Below are 21,144 nucleotides of genomic sequence, written 5' to 3'. Positions count from 1 at the left end.
TTCAGCCATTCTTGAGTCACTATTCAATGTTCTTCATTTTGAGGAGGAAGTTTGTAATGTAACAATAATCACCTTATTTACTTGCAGGTGGAAAATGCTATCACTACATATGGAAAGCCAGTCTATGGAGAAACAATGAGCGTACTGTTTGGTGCCAACGCTCAGATGGTATTAACGTCACAGGTATCTCTGCCTAGGATTGGTATAGGCACTTTGGAAATTTCACCAAATTTTTCCTTAGCTTCTCCATGGAGGGGGCAGGGGAAGGGGAGGTACTTAAATGAAAAGAAGAGGCTTTGATGGTAATATAATACCTTATTGCTATAATAAAATCACTTTGGAGGCTATTATAAAATGGCTTTGGTGATACACCTGCATTTCTAATTGGCAAATTCTAGTCAGACCTTTGCATAAGTCAAATATAAAAAGCTTATTATTTGGGGGAAATAATTCATTATAACTGAAACTCCAAAATATTGTTTTCAGTGAATTATGAGAAATAAGTTAAAAAACAGGGAGCACCTACCCCTCCCTTTATTTTCCTTACCTTTTAAAGGGAATGAAAACATAGTTAATGGCTAATATGGGTTTCCTGTATTTGAAGTTATAGGATTTAGACCTGAATTAAAAGAATGATGCATCTAATTTCACTCATTTTACAAATGAAGAAATTGAGACCCAAAGAATTTAAGTGATTTGCCCAAAGCCACATAGATCATAAGTAGAAGAGCTACAAATTGAACCTGGATTCTGTGATTCCAAATTAAGTGCTCTGCCTCCAATACATACATGTCACTTATAAATGCTTGGTGGTGGTGGTTTGAAAGAGGAGTCAATGAATTCCTTGTTTGGAAGTGGAGGGAGAAAAAATAGAAATGAGTCACTTTTCATTAACTAGAAGATCCAAATGTTGAGTCTCAGCCTTGATTATATACAATGCCCCTGTTTACAAAAATTAAACTTAAGCTCTCCAGAAAATTCACAAATACCAAGGCCACCGGCAATACCCAAATAGACATTTCTTACCTGGTTGTTCACTGACTACAGAGCATAGATAATGATGTCAATGAACATGCTAGAAAATTTATACCTCCGTAAATTATCACTTTTATTAAGTAGGAAGGAATAGTATGCATGATTGGGTCACGAAGGACCTGGGTTTGAATCTGCACTCTTCTGCTTTCTACCTGCATAATGCATAACAAGTTATTTAATCTTCCTGAGTGTCTTTGGATGATTTTGGAACTTTCCAGGCAGCTAGATGGTATAGTGGATAAGAGCATGGATCAAGGAGACCTGATTTCAAATCTTGACTCAGATACTAGCTGTGTGACTCTGGGCGAGGAACTTAACCTCTGTCTGCTCCAGTTGCTTCAGTTGTAAAATGAGGAAAACAAGAACAACCAACACTCCAGGTTATCAAAATAGGAAAAAAATGAGATTTTTATTTCCAAAATACTTATCACCGTGCATGACACATACTAGGCACTTAATAAGTACTTGGTTCATTCTCCTTTTCCCTTTCCTTTCCTGACTTCCAATTCTGGAATTTTATGATCTTAAGACTCTACTGTATTGAAATAACAAGTTATATATTTAGTTAATACATACATACTATATTTAATTAATAAGAACTAAGGGACCCAAAGCCATTGACTTTACAATTTATTCAGACACCATTGAGTCAGGGCCAAATAATTTAAAATGTCCAAGGATCCAGCACCCTGAAAATGTTCACTGAAATATTTGATTTGATGATCTTAGAGAATGGAAATGTCATCAAAGTCTGGTAATAATTTCTATAGCTTTTCTTACTATATCAATCTAGTGCCTGGTTAATATGATATATTTTAAGGAATGTATGAGAATACAGGTAGACTGAATAAGAAATGGACCGGTGTGCCTGACCTTGCAGCTAAATGAGATTTTTCTCAAGTCTTCTACTAATAGTGTGGTATATAGATTTTACCTTAAATCATGCCTGTGAGGGAGAATTGCAGTCATTATTAATTGGTTTTCAACTATACAGCATTTTCAGTTTACTGTAAACATAAGGTTACAATTAAGAAAAATAAAAACAAAAAAATCCAATATAAAACCAAAAACAGTCCCTGAACAGTTAAGAGACTCTGAGTTAATAAGTCATGGACTCTACCCCTGGTTTTTCATGCACATTTTATAAGAGTATCTTTCCTGAAGTGGCTTGGATATTCTTCTTAAAACAGAGAGGAGAAAGGGAAGATAATTGTATGCCTCATGTTAAAGAAATCCCTAAATGATGTCAAGGCTTTCTTTCTAGGGGGCTGCTCTGCACAATCACGACCTGCTTCAATAAGACAATGTAATCCAGCTTGCAGAAAACCTTTCTCCTACTGCACACAGGTGAGTCAGAAGTTTCAGCCTTAAAAAAAAAATAAAGCAGCCTAATTCCTCCAAATCAAAGCTGTCAGATGATCTTCTCCAGTCTGATAGAGTGTTAGCTGGAGTCTTGTGTGGGCATGATACCATCTAGCGGAATATGCAGGAGCAAACCCAGCTGCAAAGGAATTTTTTCTATTGAACTAAAGACTATAGAATTTTTCTATCAATGTGCCCATCCCACAACTTGCCTTTCAGGCTTATAATTTATAGTGGGTCTAATTGGTAATTAAGAGAGCTTAATTATTTCATCCCTCCTAGTTTTAGAATCCCAACTACATCTGATGTCTTTATATTGAAAGATGCTATAAATGTATAGGTTCGTAACTTCTTAAAGTCATTAGTTAGAATTGATTACATTGATAGCATGAGGAAATTTTTCATTCATTCTTAGTTTCAGTGGGAAATGTAAATCTTTGAAGCAGTATTTTTTCCCCTCAGGGCTTACAGCAAAATGTGTAATAAACTCCACTCAATTGCAGTTCCGGTATGTTCTAGTAACTGGTCTATGTAATGGGAAAAAGAAAAGGTTTTGAATTGTGTTATACCTTATAAAAGAAATATGTTTCTTAAAATGATTTGCTAAAAAAATGCAAGAAGAGATCAATAGTATTTTATAGTTGTTCTTTTCCCATGTGGATTAGACTTGGTTCAGATTCCAGTGACCAGGGTTCAACCTCTATGCAGCAAAGCTTCAATAAGGCAGTATCAGTGTTTTCAAAGTCACATTTTTTTGTGTGTGAAATGATAACCTTCTTCCAGCCATAGAATTGCCCTGTCCTTTAATAAAACATAAGAGAATATGAGCCTGATCAATTAAAATCTTTTTTTTCCTCTAGCTGCAGGCAATGTTTGACTGCATATCTTCCATACCCCATGCTCCATAATTCTGTTTTTCCTTGAGACTGACAAGAGATATATCTTAGAAGGATGGCTTTAATTAGCTGAGCTGCTACCACTTTTCCTAATTAAGTCTTTTTATTGAATGTCCTATGATATCCTAAATTAAAACTGTGAAATATCATCACAAGAGTTGGTCTATATTCTATACTAATTACCTGGGAGAAAATTGCTGATTACACAGCACCAACATATTTTCCTTGAGGTTTTTTGAATGGTCTTTTTTTTTTTTCTGAAAGCCAGGTACACTTGATGCATCCCTGTTTGTTTTAAATGCTTTTTAAAATCCCTAAATGTCTGCATAATAATTCATTGCCTAAATGGAATGAGTTGATCTATGGTAGATCTCATTCAGAATCTACAAAGTACTGTTACCAGTCTTTGCCTTCTCTAATCCATTCTCAAGTCAGCTGCAAAATAATCAAAGACTTAGGGCTGACTATGTTACTCCCCTACTCAAAATCCTTCAATGGCTCCCTATTTTCTTTAAGATAAAGTACAAACTTCTCAGCCTATAATAAAAGCTCTTTAAATTCTGTCTTCAATCTATGCATCCAGGATTATTTTGGTATCTAAAAGCAATCTACCTTCATCGCCTCCACTTTTTCACATGCCATTCACTTCTTATTCTCTTGAAATCATGCTTTCATTCTCTACCATTCAATTGAAACTTATACCCTTTGAAATTAATGATGACTGTGTAATTGCTAATTTTATTTTCTTAGTTCTCAACTGCCATAAAATCTCTGTAACATTACCCTCTCCTGACACTCCATCAACTAGTCTGATTTTTCCTTCCCAGTCTCCTTTGCTAGTTGTAGCTCTTGATTTTATTTTCACATCTCTCCCATCCATTTTCTCATACTCAACCTCGAGGTATTATGTTTTTAATTGGTCTCTTAGTTCCAATCTCTCTACTCCAATCTATCTTATGTACAACTGCTAAATAGATATGCCTGTAGCATAGATCTGCTCGTTACTCCCTTATGCAAACCTCAATGATTCCCTATTGCTACCGAGATATAATATACTCTTTGTCATTTAAAATCCTTCACAATATGTCTTCAACCTATTTTTTTTCTGAAGAAATTTGGCATTACTGCTCCTCATACACTCTGTGTTCCAGCTAATTAGACTGGTATCAGTTTCTAATCCATCTCTCTACTTCATACCTTTGCACAGGCTGTGTCTTCCATGCCTAAAATTCTTTTCTTCCTCTTCTCTACCTCTAAGGAATCCCTAGCTTACTTCAAAACTCAGCTCATATGCCACCTCTTACAGGAAGTTTTTCTCAACCCATTCCCCAACTCAATTATTAGTATTCTCCCCCACTGAAATTACTTTCTATTTTCCTACCTGCTTGTTTATTGTCTTTACCAGAGTAGAAAGTAAACTCCTTGAGATAGGAATTGGTTTTTTCCCCAGCGTTTATATCCCTAGCACATAGATAACCTAATTGGTACTTATAAAATGCTTATTGAACTGACAAACAACTATTCCAAGGTATGTTTCACCTGGTCAGGGTGGCATTCTTAAAGGTGATCTATACAGTCTTTCATTGCATGTAGGATGAAAGGTAAGCTCAGTGGTGCGTCAACCTTGGTATGGGGATTTGGAGCATTTCTACTGAAAATAGGGAGAGCGATTGAGCTCAACTCACAGCAAGGGGGATTTGGGTTAGACATTAAAAAGAATGGCCTGAAATGGTTGTAAACCTCCCAGAAAACAAAGGGAGGTGGATTGCCAAGCTTTAAAATTCTTTGATTCCATTTTCAACAGCCTTGGTCAGGGGTGTGAATTTGGAAAAACATTTCTTCCTTCCTTCCTTCCTTCCTTCCTTCCTTCCTTCCTTCCTTCCTTCCTTCCTTCCTTCCTTCCTTCCTTCCTTCCTTCCTTCCTTCCTTCCTTCCTTCCTTCCTTCCTTCCTTCCTTCCTTTCTTTCTTTCTTTCTTCCTTTCTTTCTTTCTTTCTTTCATTCCCTCATGCTATGGAACTGCTAAGTACACTCACTACACTCTCTCACACTCAAGTGTGTTAGGCAGTCAGTGCCATTTACATGTGCTGACTGTTCAGTGCAGCACTGGGTCCTCTGGGGACAGAGGAGGCAGGATACCTCAAAGGAGTTTATAACTTAAAGGGGAACTCAGTACATACTCACAAGGAAAAAAGGCCACAGAGGTCTTGCAAAGGAGATAGGCTACATCTGTGTTCAGCTTTTCTTATCTGTTTAAGAGCTGCTGGGATGGTGGAGTGAATAAATGGCATGATCAGAGGCGGCAAGGATTAATCCCCAAAGGCTCCTGTGGACCCAGGAGCTGAATGAATGTTTACAAAGACTTTCAGCATGTTAGGAAAAGAAATAATGTTAATGCTTTACATTTACACTGAATTGTGGTTTTATATTCAGTATGTAGAATAACCATGACCACCTTTGAAAACTGACTGTGTTTATTCTAGAGGTTGACTTTAGTATTTGAAAAAAAAAAATGAAGCTTATTTATTTGATATTCGCCTTAATGGTAAAACAGGTGCTTAAACCTTTAAGTTGTCAGAGCAAGCAGTTCAGATATTGAGTGATTTCTATATTGACTTTATTCTGCTTTTATCTGTACAACTGGCCATGTAATCTTAATTATTTTTATGATGTAGGGTGGAGTCTGTGGCTGTGAGAAGGGCTATACTGAGATAATGAGATCAGATGGTATCTTGGATTACTGTGTTAAAATACCAGGCTCAGAGGATAAAAAAGCAGATGTTAAAAATATTGCAGCAAAGAACAAACCTGTGAATTCAAAAATTCATGATATTTTCAAAGGATGGTCCCTTCAACCTCTTGATCCAGGTAAGTCTGAATTATTGACAAAAAATTAAAATGTTTTCTCCTCGTTCAAGTACATTTTGTGGCTGCCATCTCTGATTCATGACACAGACTGATAAAGGGAAATGTGAGCAAGGTCTTTCCATATTCCATTTCAGTTCAAGGAACAGAATGCTAGTCTCCATTAAGGTAAAGGACTAGGGCAGAACTAGGTAAAAAAAAATGGGAGATATATTTTGACTTAATTTAATGGGGAAAAACATCATGATAATTAGAACTGCCCAGTAAAGGAAATAACTTTCTTGTGAAACTGGGAGCTTCCCCTCACTGTAAGTGTTCAAGTGCAACTTGGATGTCCATTTGTCAGGGATAGATGGGGTACAAAAGATGGATTGCATGAGTTCTTACATACCCTCTAAACCTGTTTTATGACACAAAATGGAAGGTCAGACCCTGAACTAGGAATCTGAGGGTCTGTAACAAGTACCACAAGCCATGCATGAGGCCATATTTTCTGCATTATATGAGGTGCCTCAATAGATAGTGTTTTAAAGAAGAAAAAAACCTCTACCATTAAAAAAAACAACAACAACAACTTCCTAATGCTATTGGGTTTTGCTTCTCTTCTTCTGTGCATTTGCATTTCCAATCTATTCTTTTCTCTTTTGTGCTTTTCTTTTTGGTGCAGCTTGCAAATCACTTTCAAACTGATTGGAAGGAAACTGAATTTTGAGTAATCTAAAAGCAAAATTTATTGCCCTTCTCCTCAAACTTATTCCTTTTATGAACTTCCCTATTTCTGTTGAGGATACTACCAATTTTCCAGTCACCCAGGTTCACAACCTCAGTTTCCAAGAGCCCCAACTTTGCACTCTCACTCACTACATCTGATCACTCAGTTGCTACATCTTGCACTCATCTCCTCTCCACTCATGTAGCCATGACCCTCATTCAGTCCTTTGTCACCTCCAGCTTGAGCTATTGCTGTGGCCTCCTGGTCGTCCTCCTGCTTTCAGATCCCTCTCCAATCCATCCTTTATATGGCAACCAAACTAATCTCTCTAAAGCACAGATCTGACCATGTCATTGCCCTGTTCAGTCAACTCCAGTGATTCCCCATTATCTCCACTATCAAGCTCCTCTGTGTAGCTTTTGGAGCCATTCACAAGCTGGCCTCAAACTGCTCTTCCAATATTATTTCATCTTATTCCCCTCCGCACATGCTGTGGGTAGTCTAGCCAGACTGGCTTTCAGGCTGTGCCTCATACTGGATAATCTGTCTCCTGTTTCTTTTCTTTGGCCTTGCCTATCTATTCTCCATTCCTCCTTTCCTCCTTCTTTCCCTGTTTCCCCCACAGTGCAAATATCACCTTCTACATCAGACTTTTCTTGCTCTCTTTGGCTGCTAGTACCTCTCCCCTCTGTAAATAACCTTGAATCTGTTTGCTATGCACCTATCTTTTTGTGTTTTATATACATACCCTGGATAGACTGCAAACTCCATGAGACATCCTTTTTACCTTTATCTTTGTATCCCCAGGACCTAACATAGTGCTTATACCCAGTGGATGCCTAGTAAATTGATTTTCTTGTTGATTGGTTGTCTGGTTAGATATCATAATGCTCCTGTGATCTCTTCTAGTTCTGTAATCAGATGATATAACAATAACTGAAGATTTAAATGAGGGGGTTGTGATATGTAGAGGATAAAGTTCCCATCACCACCTTTAGACTATTTCATTGGGAATATTTCAGTAGGGAACTGGGATGGAGTATTAATAAAATGTGGAAATGAGTCAATATTCATGAATACTATGAAATGCTCATCTAACTACTTAGCAACCAATATTAGCTAGCAATGATAGCAAAGAAACAACCCAACACTCAAAGACCTAGTCTTTTACTTCTTTCAGCTGTTTGTTGTCCTTCCTTATCTGAATTCAGTGTAACCAATACTTCTGCTGTCTAACCATATTTCTAGAGCAGGCAAACCAGTGCAAGTAGGTTGACTTGGGTCTTGGGAAACAAGACCAATAGTGGATTTTGAACCATTCAAGGTATCTGATGTAGACACAACTTAGATCTCTAGTTATTATCTCCAAAAAACACTGTGAGACATTTATAAATCCAGATTCCTAAGAACATTACTGAAGGTATGTGAAAAATTCTGCTTAGTTGCAAAATAATAATTAAGGAAAGATGGACACCCAAGGATGATATTCTCCCCCCCCAATGCAGAACTTAAAATAGGATGATTTCATCCTTAGCGTTTCAAAGGACTCAGAATCAAAGGTCTGCTAAAATTTTCATGACCTTGGAAAACTAGAGTTACTTTAGAGAACCCTCAGTCCAAAAACTGCTTAAGGCTTAAAAATGTTCTGGAAAGGAATGAGTGAAATAGGTAGGCAAAGCACAATCAGAATTGATTGAGCTTTTATTCAAAGCAAGTGCTATTTTCTATAGTTTTGATTATTTTTCATTTCTCATAGACTTAAAATGGGTATGATCATGAGTATCTTGTAATTCTACCGAATTATACTCACGCAATGTAAAAGAACTGTCTATATACACATTGACGTGTATAATGCAGTGTTTTGGTGTTTGTTTTTTTGTTGTTTGTTTTGTGTTTTGTTTTGTTTTGGTTTTTGGCATTCTCTGGTATTGTCTGTTTTGGTCAAATGATGTACCACATGAATTATGTAGACACAGGCTAAACTGGTTAATAGCCAGAAACAGTTAAATTTGCTAGATGGTCTGCAACTCTATATCCTCTTGTAAACAGTAAGAACAACTCATACATGTATAAAGCTCTTTCCAATTTTCTAAATTTGTTTTTCCCCATGATGATCCTCTGAGTTAGGTACCATATATAAAGGATATGCCAGACTTAGTATGGTTTAAACTTTACGAAGCTTTTGGAATACCCTGAGGAAAAAAGAGAGAAAAAAAAAGAAAAAAAATAATACCCTGGATTTTTATCCCCACTTTACAAAATGAGGTAATTGAGTCTCAAAGAGAGTTAAGAAATTTGTCCATATTCCTATGCCTTGTAACTGTCAAAGGCAGAATTAGAACCCTAATCTCCTGACTCCAAATCAAGTATGCTCTTTCTTCTATACTTCACTCATGTATCAACACAAATATAACTTGAATTGTACAATCTAGAAATGAATTTGAGTTAAATTTGTCTTTTGATATTTTCTATTAGTCATAAAATCTGTTGAAATATACACAAATGGAATACATATGATATTATGTCTATACAATTGTTCCAAGAATGTTGTGGAGTAAAACTTGTGCCCATACATCATAGCAATAAGTGATTTCAGAGAAATGATTGGTTACACTCTTGTTGGGTTTTTTTGGACATCATATAGATCAAATAACCTGTTGATTGAATATTTTTTTCTTTTTTTTTTACCTAGTTTCTTCACAAATACACACCAATGCACTGAGACATTGTATTTGGATTAATGATGAGGTCCTTGCAGTGCCAAGCAACCAGAAGCAAAGTAAAACATATGATCAATTGGATGTTTTAGTAGCCTGTAAATGCAGGCTATATTTATGTGGATCAATTTGCTCAAGGACAGTCCTGTCAGAATACAAACTGGTTGTCCATGCTGAATAATTACCATTTTTGTATTGATGTGTAAATGAAATTGTGTTTCACTTTCAAAGACCTTTCACTAAATAGGTCATAGAAGCCTAAAGCTGCAAGGGACCTCATTTTATAGATGAGGAAACTAGGACCTAGAGAGATAATATGATATGAGTTCACATCACTGAACCCAAAGTTAGCTCACTCCAGTAAATAATAGAAATATAGCATAGGCCCAGAGCTTCTGAATCCTTTTCCAGTGCTCTTTCTAACACATACAGAAGACAGGTTGGTTTTCTGTTAGGTTATTTGTTTTTTGGTTTTTTTTGGCAAGCCCTGTGATTTTTATGAATTGGAAGTAGCTGTTGGTAAGGAATTAGTTCCTTTGAGGAATTTCCTCTATCAATGTAGATCAGTATTTTAATGTCTTTAATGTGAAATACTGAACAATTAAATATCTTGGCCATGACCAAATAGCCAATATGTGTCAGAGGCAAGATATGAACTCAAGTCTTTCTGAATCGTAGGACTCTATTCATCATACCATGCTGCTTCTCATAGAAGCTTGGTAATAATTTTTAAATACTGTGAATTCTATTTAAGAAAGAAAGCATTATTGTTTTATTAATAACATTACGTTTATTTAAAAAGTATTTTTACAGGCAATTCTAAGTGAATAATAAGAATAAATAAAAATATAGACTATTTTAAAGGTAAAATAATCCAATGGCTCTTCCATTTCATTAAAGGAGGGTATCTCCCTCCAGTTTTGCACATCACAACTCAATCATGCTTGCCTATTAATTTTTGCCCATGACATCCCACAGGTCTACCACAATGAACCCACCTAATGTGCCAGAGTTCCAAGTAAGATATGATCATCAGATAATACGCCAAGAAAGAAAATAATCTTATGAATTCCAAATTCTGTTTTTCTCTGAAATGTTTGTGAATATCATTTAATACTGAGGATATGGTATGAGACAGGCTAAAACTCCAATATTAATTTCAAGTCCAGAAATAACATCTGGGCTTTTCAAACATTCCATTTCCCCACCTCAAATGACTTAGTACTTTGCATATTAGGCTGTTTCTTTTATCTTTACATTTTAACAGATGGCCGAGTTAAGCTCTGGGTTTATGGTGTTTCTGCTGGTGGTTTTCTCCTCCTGATTTTCCTGATATTTACATCTTATCTTGTTTGGTAAGTACTATATTATGTGAAAATTCAAAGCATTTGCCTGGGTAGAATGTTATGCTAGAATAAAAGAGGTCACAGCAAGGGCTATATGCAGGGGTTTACCCACAAATGTTTAACAGACTTTCTGGGAGAAAATTGTACATATGAAACACTAGTAAATTCAATCTGCATTATCAGCATTTCCTCCATTTTTTTTCTAGACAATCAACAGTCATTCAAACCTTTATTTGTAGCACTTATCAATTTCTGAGAAATAAAATGCTCATGCTGAAAATTTAACAATCAGCTCTTGTAAAACAGTACCAGATGATTTCAGTACAAACTGGATTTGGGGCATATAAAATATGTGTATTAATATATTGATGATTATATTTTAATATATTTTATTTCCTTTTCTCCTTTGTAATTTATTTTACATTTAAAAACACAGGCTTCACTGGACTACTGAAAGGGTCCATGATGCATAAAAGGTTAAGAATCTCTGGTTTGGAATATTTAAAATAACCCCTGAAATAATAATTAAGCTACATCCATCATTTCCATAAAAATGAGGGTACATTATTCCATTAGGGCTCCCACCTTAGTTTTATAGGAAAATGTCAAAAGATTTTGAAAATCCTCACCCAGGGAATTACTATTTTAACATGAAAAACAGACCTTCATGGGGCTATCACCATGGCCTAAAAGCATACTTGTCTTGATTCTCTAGAATGATATGGCCAGTCAATCTGGTCAAATAACTTGTCAGCATTTTTTTAAAACAAAAATAAAAGCAACTTGGTAGAAATGAACAGCTGCAAGATGAAATCATTTAATTCACCATCTCTATCCATACTTGGAAATCTTAATGGCTACAAGATGCTATTGTTGAAGATATCAACTCAATTACTACATAGAAAAAGAAGACCTGGATTCTTAGCAGTCTGTACTGTTTGGAGGAGTACCCACACCAATGAAAAGTCTTCGTTTGGAGACCATCTCCATATATACGTTATCTGATACCCCATGAAGAGTGAGTCCTTATTGTACTTCCTACCCCTCAGGGTGTTTATAAGGAATTCAAACACTTTGTAAAATCTTAAAGAGACATATTATGTGATTTGTTTTTATTGTATTGCTCTAGAAATCTGACTGATTGTTACATCCAGAATGTTTTTTTTAAAGATCAGTTTACTGTACAGAATGTAATTTGACTGACTAGCTAGCCCTGAAGCAGACAAAACTGAATGTTTTCAGGTGTGTTGAGAATATTAAAAACACTGAATATTCCATTAACTTCCTAGGCATGGTTTTCAAAGAGAATTTTTCTCCTTTTTTTCTGAGATCAAAGTTTTACTTTTTTTCCCCCTCAAATTAAAATTGAGATCTTTCTATTCTTCCTTCTTTGTATGCGTTACTTGTCTCATAGCAGAGCCAATGTTTCCTTAAGTTCTTTTTTTTTTTTTCCTGAAGTTTGCATCTCAATTCAAATCCATGCTTGGCTAATTTAGCCAGAAAGCCTGTTACTATGACAACAGAGGTGGTTAATATCAATAGCTTTGGTCAGTCAGAGTTGATAAAGGAGAAGTCTATTGAAAATCTCCTGCCTCATAAAATATCTGAAAGAACCTCTTGTCCACATAGGCCATGTTTTCACATATGCATGTGTTACAAGATCATGCCCCAAATGATAACTTTCATTTAGATTAATCAGAGAGAAGGATCTATATAGTCTAGTCTGAGGAACCTATATTTAATCTCTTCTTTCCTTGCTATTGAATAAATTTAATTGTGATTGGCTGGCTGTTTATGGTATTAAAACTGAAAGAGCCTTTAGAGATTACCTAGTTGAACCTCTCCATTTTATAGTGAAATAATCTGAAGTCAAGAGAAGAGAAATTACTTGGTCACCAGCCTCAAAAGTCAGGACTTATTCCATTCCATCATGTTATATCACTGATAAAAATGTGACTGTCCAAATGTTCCCTCACTAGGTCTATCTACATGTCCCTCGTGATTCTTCGATATCAAATCTGATTAGAACCCTTAGTGTTAACAAATGACCCAAAATAGGCTTTAGTTTTACTTGTCTTCCATTTTGTAGGTCATGGATCATAAAATGTTAAACTTGGAATAGATCCTGGAAATCATCTAGCAAAATATACCCTAATTTTACAGATGAGGCAACTGAGATCCAAGGTGACAGAACTAGTTAACTGACAGAGCCAGGAGTAGGATCCAGATCTTATCCTTTTCCCAACATTCTTGCCAGTAAATAATACATAAAATAATTAATGTTGGAAAAGAGTTTTCAATGTTCTAATAACTTTAAGAGAATAATTTAAATTGGCAAGGAATTATCTTTGATAACTCTAATAGAAAACCATATCAAAGCAGTATATTTTCTAACTGGCAACTATTAGCCAATTTTGCATATTTGGCCACAAGACAGAGACCTAGATATTTCATTAAAAAAATAAAACTTTTGTTTTCTTCTAGTAAAGTGAAGTTACTTTTGTGAGCATTACTGTAAATGGATTTAGAGATTTAAAATTATCTGGTTTATCAGTGCCCTACCAAACTGAACTCTTAGTTAATATTTCCGAATATCTACAGAACAATGATAACTGATGTGTATGAGGATGACCCTGAGACATACTGTGAGATCCAGAAGTGCCTTCTGAATTCTAAAGAGAGATTAATTTATGTTCAGTCTAGCTTTCATGCTAAATATTCCAGTGCTTTGAAAATGAATAATCTATGCATGAACTCTCAAGGAACCAGACCATGACCATGACCATGACAGGTGACATAGTAATGGAATTGTTTAAGAACTGTTTAGCCCGGGTTTCCTGAGTGTCCCTGGCAACTCTTTCTGTGGACTGATTCATAACTATGAAGTGTATACCAAATAAAAAATTAATAAAAACTCAGATAAACATTCTACTCTGCCTTATTAAAGGCAGTGTATATAGTGGATACACAATTGTCTTCATTGTCAGGAAAGCCCAGGTTCTAGTTCTACTTTTTCTATATATGTGCGTGTGTGTGTGTGTGTGTGTGTGTGTGTGTATGTGTGTATAAAAATATTGGCTATGCAATCCTGGGCAAGTCACTTAATAAGACATAACCCTAGGCAGTCCCTTAAGGCTAACTATAAATTAAACACCATGTGCTGATCTGCATCGATAGTTTTCTAAAATGAAGTTCCCTATACCAATGTAATTACAATTCTAGCCCAAAAATACACCATTGAAAAGATTGTTTTTTAATTCATTCTCAAAAAAAAGAAGAAAGGAAACAGCTAGGTGGTGCAGTGGATAAAGCATGGACCCTGGATTCAGGATAAACTGAGTTTAAATCTGACCTCAGACATTGGACATTTAGTAGCTGTGAGACCCTGGACAAGTCACTTAACCCTCATTGTCCCACAAAAAAAAATCATTCACTGACAGCTTTGTCAACATCAAACAAATGGCCTTTCCTGTATTGGTATCATATGGACAATAAATTATTTAATTTACATGTATTCCATATTGAACAACTATAATCATTTAGGATGAAAGGGGCTAAAAATAGAAAGACATAGGTTAGACAAACTGAAGGATTTCCTAAAAATCTAAAAAAAAAAAAAAACCGTATCAGACTTACCCACTCATAAATATATAAAGAAGAACATTAGAGGTATTTCTAGGTATTGATGAGTTACCAGCTCAGGATTCTATTATTCTTTATTACATAAGTTAAAATATTGGCACTTACTCTAATTTTAGGAGTTCATGCCAGAAAAAACTTCTCTTTTCTACATTTCATTATTCTTCAACAGCCAGAGAAATATATGAAATTTTAATCTAGTAGTCAGTCTCACATCATTAACCAGTTGGAATAAGCTTCGTTGATTTTAGGTGTCAAGAAAATATTCAAAAAATTTGCAATCATTATCTTCATTATATATAATATTTATTAGTAATATTAAAATTGACATTGGATTCTCATACTAGCCACTGTTACAGTTATGGTGGGGAAACAAATTTGATGTAAGGGTAGAGCTTTTGTGAAGCTCTCACCAAAAGTTGTTTAAACTGAAAGTATAGACAGATTTTATACATGGGCATCTTGATGAATTAGGGAAGAACATTCCTTAAGAACTTAATGGTATCTTTCACTTATTCTTTTATCCTCACTATCTCCCAGAAACCCATCCACTTGACAAATTTTGTCAAGCCTTCCTTTTATTTATTTCTCTATTTCATCTCTTTATTTTCATTTCACTCTTCATTCCTTAGTTTTCATAATCTTTCAGCATAGAATTTAAAAGCCTCTTAATAGATTTCTTAACTAGATCATTTCCCCTTGTATGTCTCTCTAGATTTGAGTTTTTCTAACCCAAATAGAGGAGATGCTAATGCATGCATGGGATTCCTGCAGGCCACAGATCGACTTAGAAAACCACATAGTAATATTACCTATGTTCTATTGTACTTTTTTGTTAAATATTTTCTGATTATATTTTAATCTGGTTCCAACAGTATTCAGGAGTTTTGTGGCTTCCTTGGAACCCATGAACCTCATGGCTGATAACTCTGCTCTAGATTTATCCTTATATCACACCATTTTGGTTGTGTCATTCCCCGCCCCCCCACCCCCCACCCCCGCCTCCCTTTAGCCTTCCATTTATGTTTCTCCATAGGTTGGACCTCATCTACCTTCCATCATCTCATATATGTTTTCTAGCCAAAATTGAATTCATACCACTCCCATTCTATGGCTTATAATTTCCTGCTTTGGTGACTTCTGTGCAGGTCATTCTCTTCATCAGGAATGGCACAGTATTCCACTACTCCCCCACATCCTTAGTTTGTAGAAATTCTACCAGTCCTCCAAAGTCAAAGCTTTTCTTCTATGAAGACTTCTGCCCGATAACCTCAGCCTATATGGCAATTATTTATCACAGAATTCCTTAACTTATAATTATCTTTATAGATGTTTTCTCTTCTATTGGACTTTAATGTCTTTGAGAACAGGGATCACATCTTGCGATGTTTTGTATCTCTCACAGTGCCAGGCACATTCTTTAGTGTTGTTTATAATGACAAACTAAATGTTTTTTTTGTTTGTTTGTTTTGTCAACTGAGGGCTCTCACACAGCATATGTTTCATTAGCCTTATAGGAAAGGTAAAGATATAGAACCAATCAAAAACATGTTTGTAGAAATGCATACATAACATGTCTCTTCATATTAGCAATTTAAAGGGAACCAAAAGTCATTTTTACTGCATGCATTATAAGATTCTTTGAGGGACCATGACCCAGAGAGTTTTCCAGTTTGTACTAAAGCAACAAGAATTGCCAAAGGGAAGAACAAAAGTAGCTTAGCCTAAAGATCTTGTATGGTTGCAAGTCTTTAGCTTGTGTATTAGACAAAGGCAAGTGCCCTTAAAAACTCCGGAGTGCTAGAAAGAAAATATGAAAAAATAGCCTGCTTAAAGGCCACTTTGTACAAATCCAGTCCTCTGAATACCCACTCGATTTCTCTTCCTTTCGTGTTTCTGATGCCAAGGTTTCTTGGGCAATAAAGATTCATGAGGCAATTCAGTAGAAAAGACCACTGGGTGATATTTTTATTAACTTAAACATAGCACATGGCAATTACCTGAGACAACTTCATCTACTCTACCCTCCCTCTCTTGTGCAAATGTGGGATTTTAGTTCCTCCAGAGTCAGATAGAGAAAATTTTTCATATACCTACCACTCCTAACAAGTAACTGGTGAAGTAGAAGTCTATAGGGTGCTTTCAGAGAGAACATGAAAGACTCCTGGACTAAAAAAATAGGTGGTATAAACAACATGTATGGCATAAATTGAAGGATGTCAAGAAGGCTACCTTCCCCACCAAAATGAACAAACAAAACATCATCAATGATAGCAAACTCATATCTGAAATTCCACGAATCATTCTTTCTAGCTTTAACCTTTTGTCACCTGTTAACATTCTAATGGGAGAAGTATCATCTTGAACCTCACTGACTCCTTAAACCTTAAGGTGAACATGTTTATTGGTTCCTTTTTGACCAACAGATTTTCATAAAAGGGAAAATGGAAAGAGTGTGAGGAAATAATTGTTCACGATTTAAAGGGAGGAAAGAAGGAAGAGTCTGGGGACCCCAATAACAAATTTTTCTGATTTCACAACTGTGTCAATGACTGTCTGGCCACACTCTCTCTCCATGTGGGGTCACTTTTAAAGCGCTGGTATCTGAATGAAGTGGTACCTTTTTCAAAGGACTTATTAAGGATTTCCCACTTTAAAATTATTTTAAAATTTGCTACAACTATTCTGAGAAACTGCTCATGACAATCTCTATAATGAAGTCCAGATTTGTAAAGGTTTGGTTTCCCATGGTCATGCTTTATAAAAAAAAGCTCCCATTCTTAAAGACCCAAAGAGAAGGACGACAGAAGCAATCTGACTAATACCTGGTTACTAAGAGTTCAACACAAATTTTGAGATAATCCATATTGCTAAAAGGAATTAGGAGAAATCTTGTCATATTCAAGGAGAACTCCAGCTATTTGACCGAGCTGTTTTGGAAATCATTTACTATTGGGTGAAATCTAGACAACTTCATAAAGTCTTTTGTAAAGTCATTATCTTTTTTTTTTGGTGCCACTTTTCTTTCTCTGAACTCATTTCCCACTTGAGGAATGATATGCTTGCATTTAATTATTAAAGTCTTTAAAAGAAAGCTCATGAAAGGTAATGGAGGAAGGGAAGGTTTCACAGGAAAGCCTGAAGTGTTCCTGGGCACAAGGACCTGAAATTTGAACTGGAGGCATATCACACTGCAACCAAAAGATCATTTAACTTTTTGGATAAGGATCTCAGATGAAATTCTAAGTCTGCTACTTATTACCTATGTGATATTGAGATTGTCACTCCTCTTGGGAGCCTCAGTTTCCTCTTCTGTAAAATTGGATATGAAGTTGGATGCCCTCTATGGTTCTTTCCAGTTATAAATCTAGAATCTCATAAACATACACATAATCTAAAATCTTATACACATAAACACATATATACCTATATGGGCATGTATATATGTGTGTTTATTCACATGTGTTATATACATGTATGTGTTTATGCATGTGCAGAAAAATACAAATGCACAAACCAACACACACACATGCACACCATTCTTGTCTATAGGGTAATGAATAAAAAGCTGGTCTTGGAAAACGTGTTGACCAGGAAAACCAGAATTCAAGTTTTCCTTCAACATGTGTTAGCTGGGTGACATGGAATGCCACTTAAATTCAGGAACCAGATAACTGTCCTCAGAGACTATAAATAATATATGATTCAGTGATCTGCAAGCATGGAGGGAATTTCCATACCAGGAATTACCTGTACTAATGAAATCTCAGATCTCAAAGAACAAAAACAAAACAAAACACAAAAATGCATCCCTTCATTAGAATTCCCTTTACTAGTGAAATTATAAGTTTGGACCCTGAAAATATGCATATTATATATGTGCACACCTGCCACATATTTAAACTAAAATTTCATTTTATTTTGAAATTTTTATGACCTCCCTCGAGACAACTAGAAACACTATGGTTGGTTCTCTTATTAGAAGCATGCTGAATGGTTTGCTACCTGTAAATAACTGAAAACTCAGCCAGGTCATAATGCATCTTATATCTATTGCAAGAGATTTCTAGCAATTCTGGAATGATGAATTTGTAAAAATTGTGTACTTCATGTGTTTCTGTCCAATATCCCCAAATGTAAGCCTTAACTGTCACACTCACAGCTTGACTTATCCCCAAATAAATCTCATGCCATAGAAAATCTAATTTTCTAGTATTTAAAAGATGGTCATTTATTTTAAAACATAATACTAAAAGATATCCCTCTTAGCTCCCCTACCTTGCCTACCCACAGGTTAGTGCCAATTTCAAATAATTGGGTTTTTGTTTTTCTGTCTGGTCTTCTAGTCATTGTGAGACTAGAAAGCTTGTGATTAGAGGCTGATACTAAGAATAATAACTGTCATTTATATAACTCTTTAAAGTCTGCAAAATTCTTTAAATCCATTCTCTCCACTGAGACTCACTAAACGTTGACCCTAATTGATCTAGTTTCCTTATGTATAAAAGGCCATAGCCAGACTCACTGACTTCCCAAACCAGTAGGTGTGAGAGTGATGTACATAACACATAAGAATAACTATTGAAATACTCATTAGAGCCCTTATTGTTACAGGGCCTTCAGTATCTCATCTTAAGAATGTCAGAAGTCTGGGAAGGGTTGTATGTTTACTTGAAAACAGAACCATGTCATTAGCTCAAGAGTACAGCTGTTCCAGCTGCTTCTGATGTTAAAACATCAAGTGAGGAATAAGCAGTGGGGGTGGATGAAATGATATGCATCTCAATTCTGATTTTCTCATTTGTTAAAAAAAGCTCCCAACTCTGTGAACAAAGGAAAACAAAAGTGGGCAATCTCTTTTACCGAGTGAAAGTTTTTTGTTTTTGTTTTTGTTTTTTGAGTGAGAAGCCAGCCCCTTCCCTTGTTTTAGGTCTTTGGAAAGTTTTGTTTTGTTTTGTTTTTTTAAAGACAATTACTTTTTAAAGCTGAAGTCCCCAAATTTAAGATAAAGAAAGCCATTAATTGTAACTTGCCAATATGAATTAATTAATGCCTCAACTGAAGCTTGTTAGACTGCTTGTGGTGTGTTGCAGGCTTTATGTATCTGAATGAAGAATCTCTTTTCTCCTTGCAGCAAGAAGCCAAAACAGCATCAAAGCACACCTCCCCAACAGAAGCCTCTGACCTTAGCCTACGATGGAGACTTAGACATGTAACATGAAAAGGAATCCAAATGTAGACATCAACTGCCTTAACTGCTTTCCCTTTTGTAGTTTTCAGACTTCTCAGTTTTTTGAGGAATCTCTTGATGTGATATACAGGGCAGAATATAAATATTGCAAACCCAATTTTGCCTCTGGTTTATTTGGACACTGAGTCAAAGATCTTTAGGTCTGGCATTCTGTTTTGTTTTGGTTTTTTTGGTTGTTGTTTTCTTCCCTCAACCCCCACCCCTTCTTCAAGAGACCTGAAAAATCTTCTCCTCCTGCCAGAAAATGGGAGAAAGTGAACCTAATGACTTGAGTGAGATTTATCTTCAAATGGCATGATGACAATCTGAGGAAAGTCCGACCAAGGTGTCTGCTGGCAATGACGAGTTCGATACTGCATCCTTATGCACTATATTAGTGCAGATTCTTTATTCTTCCCATACATCAACACTGAGTTTTCTAGAGTTTACATATTGGTTCAAAGACTTTCAAATTGGATTGCCTATTTTGATGAACATAGAATGAAATACGTTTTCAGAAATTATCTGAGTTTTTACATGGAAAATAACTTACTCTGTTTTGTATGCTGGGTGGGGTATCAGTGCTGTCAACTGGGCTTTGGTAGAAAAAATGGGTTGGCCTCATTGCTAAACCAGTTGAAAGGATGACTATTTGTGAACTGATTCTGCACTGGATGCCAGTGATGTAAAGATGAAGTAGTTGGTTAGTTTGGTGAATGGATTAGATTATTTAACAATTAAACCTGTCTTTTAACTCAACATAGCCATGTAGATATAGCATTGGCCACACACAATTGTAATTCAGTTAATTACAACAAACTCTGCTTTTGTAATTTCAATTTTCTTATCTGAATATTTATAAATTCTTTTTTTTGAATTTAATTCTCTGACCTCATTTAATATGCATCAAACATGAATCCTGTTTGTAGAAAGTCTTGCTTTTTTAAAAGTTTCAATAATAACTGAAAAAAATTACACATTAAAAAAACTGTGGCAACCATTTTCCAAAGTTGTTTGTAATAGTAGATGTTGCAAGTAAGAAAGTGCCATCTTGTGGTATTGACTTGTATTTATAACAAATAAAATGCTAAAGAGACTGAGAGGGTTATTGCAGCTGTATTTAAATTGTGTGATCAAGAATTTCGCCTTCATTCTTTAATGTAATTTGAAATCTCTGTGCTTACAAATAAGATTTTAAATAATGAAGCTTTCCTCAGTTTTTGTTTTAGCATTTTAAAGCTGAAACTATTGACAACAAAACAGAATACTCAACTGTTCTACCATAGCCCTAGCCCATGATCACTGTGAACTCTCAATAAACATTAATTAAATTGAATTGAATC

General features: G+C 35.5%; 1 protein-coding gene across 1 annotated transcript in view; it reads left to right on the top strand.

The window, feature by feature from the left end:
* The window catches only part of THSD7B (thrombospondin type 1 domain containing 7B), a 1,126,956-nt gene extending 1,106,068 nt beyond the window's left edge, over positions 1-20,888 (top strand). Inside the window, exons 25-29 of the mRNA XM_043994926.1 lie at positions 88-183; positions 2,300-2,382; positions 5,968-6,160; positions 10,854-10,941; positions 19,706-20,888. Of these exons, the coding sequence (XP_043850861.1) occupies positions 88-183; positions 2,300-2,382; positions 5,968-6,160; positions 10,854-10,941; positions 19,706-19,787 (542 nt within the window). The 3' untranslated portion in view covers positions 19,788-20,888. The remainder of the gene's footprint in view (positions 1-87; positions 184-2,299; positions 2,383-5,967; positions 6,161-10,853; positions 10,942-19,705) is intronic.
* Positions 20,889-21,144: the final 256 nt, after the last annotated feature.

The sequence above is a fragment of the Dromiciops gliroides genome, chromosome 3 (assembly GCF_019393635.1).
Source record: "Dromiciops gliroides isolate mDroGli1 chromosome 3, mDroGli1.pri, whole genome shotgun sequence".
Lineage (NCBI taxonomy): Eukaryota > Metazoa > Chordata > Mammalia > Microbiotheria > Microbiotheriidae > Dromiciops > Dromiciops gliroides.
This window is presented reverse-complemented; position numbering and strand designations above follow the sequence as displayed.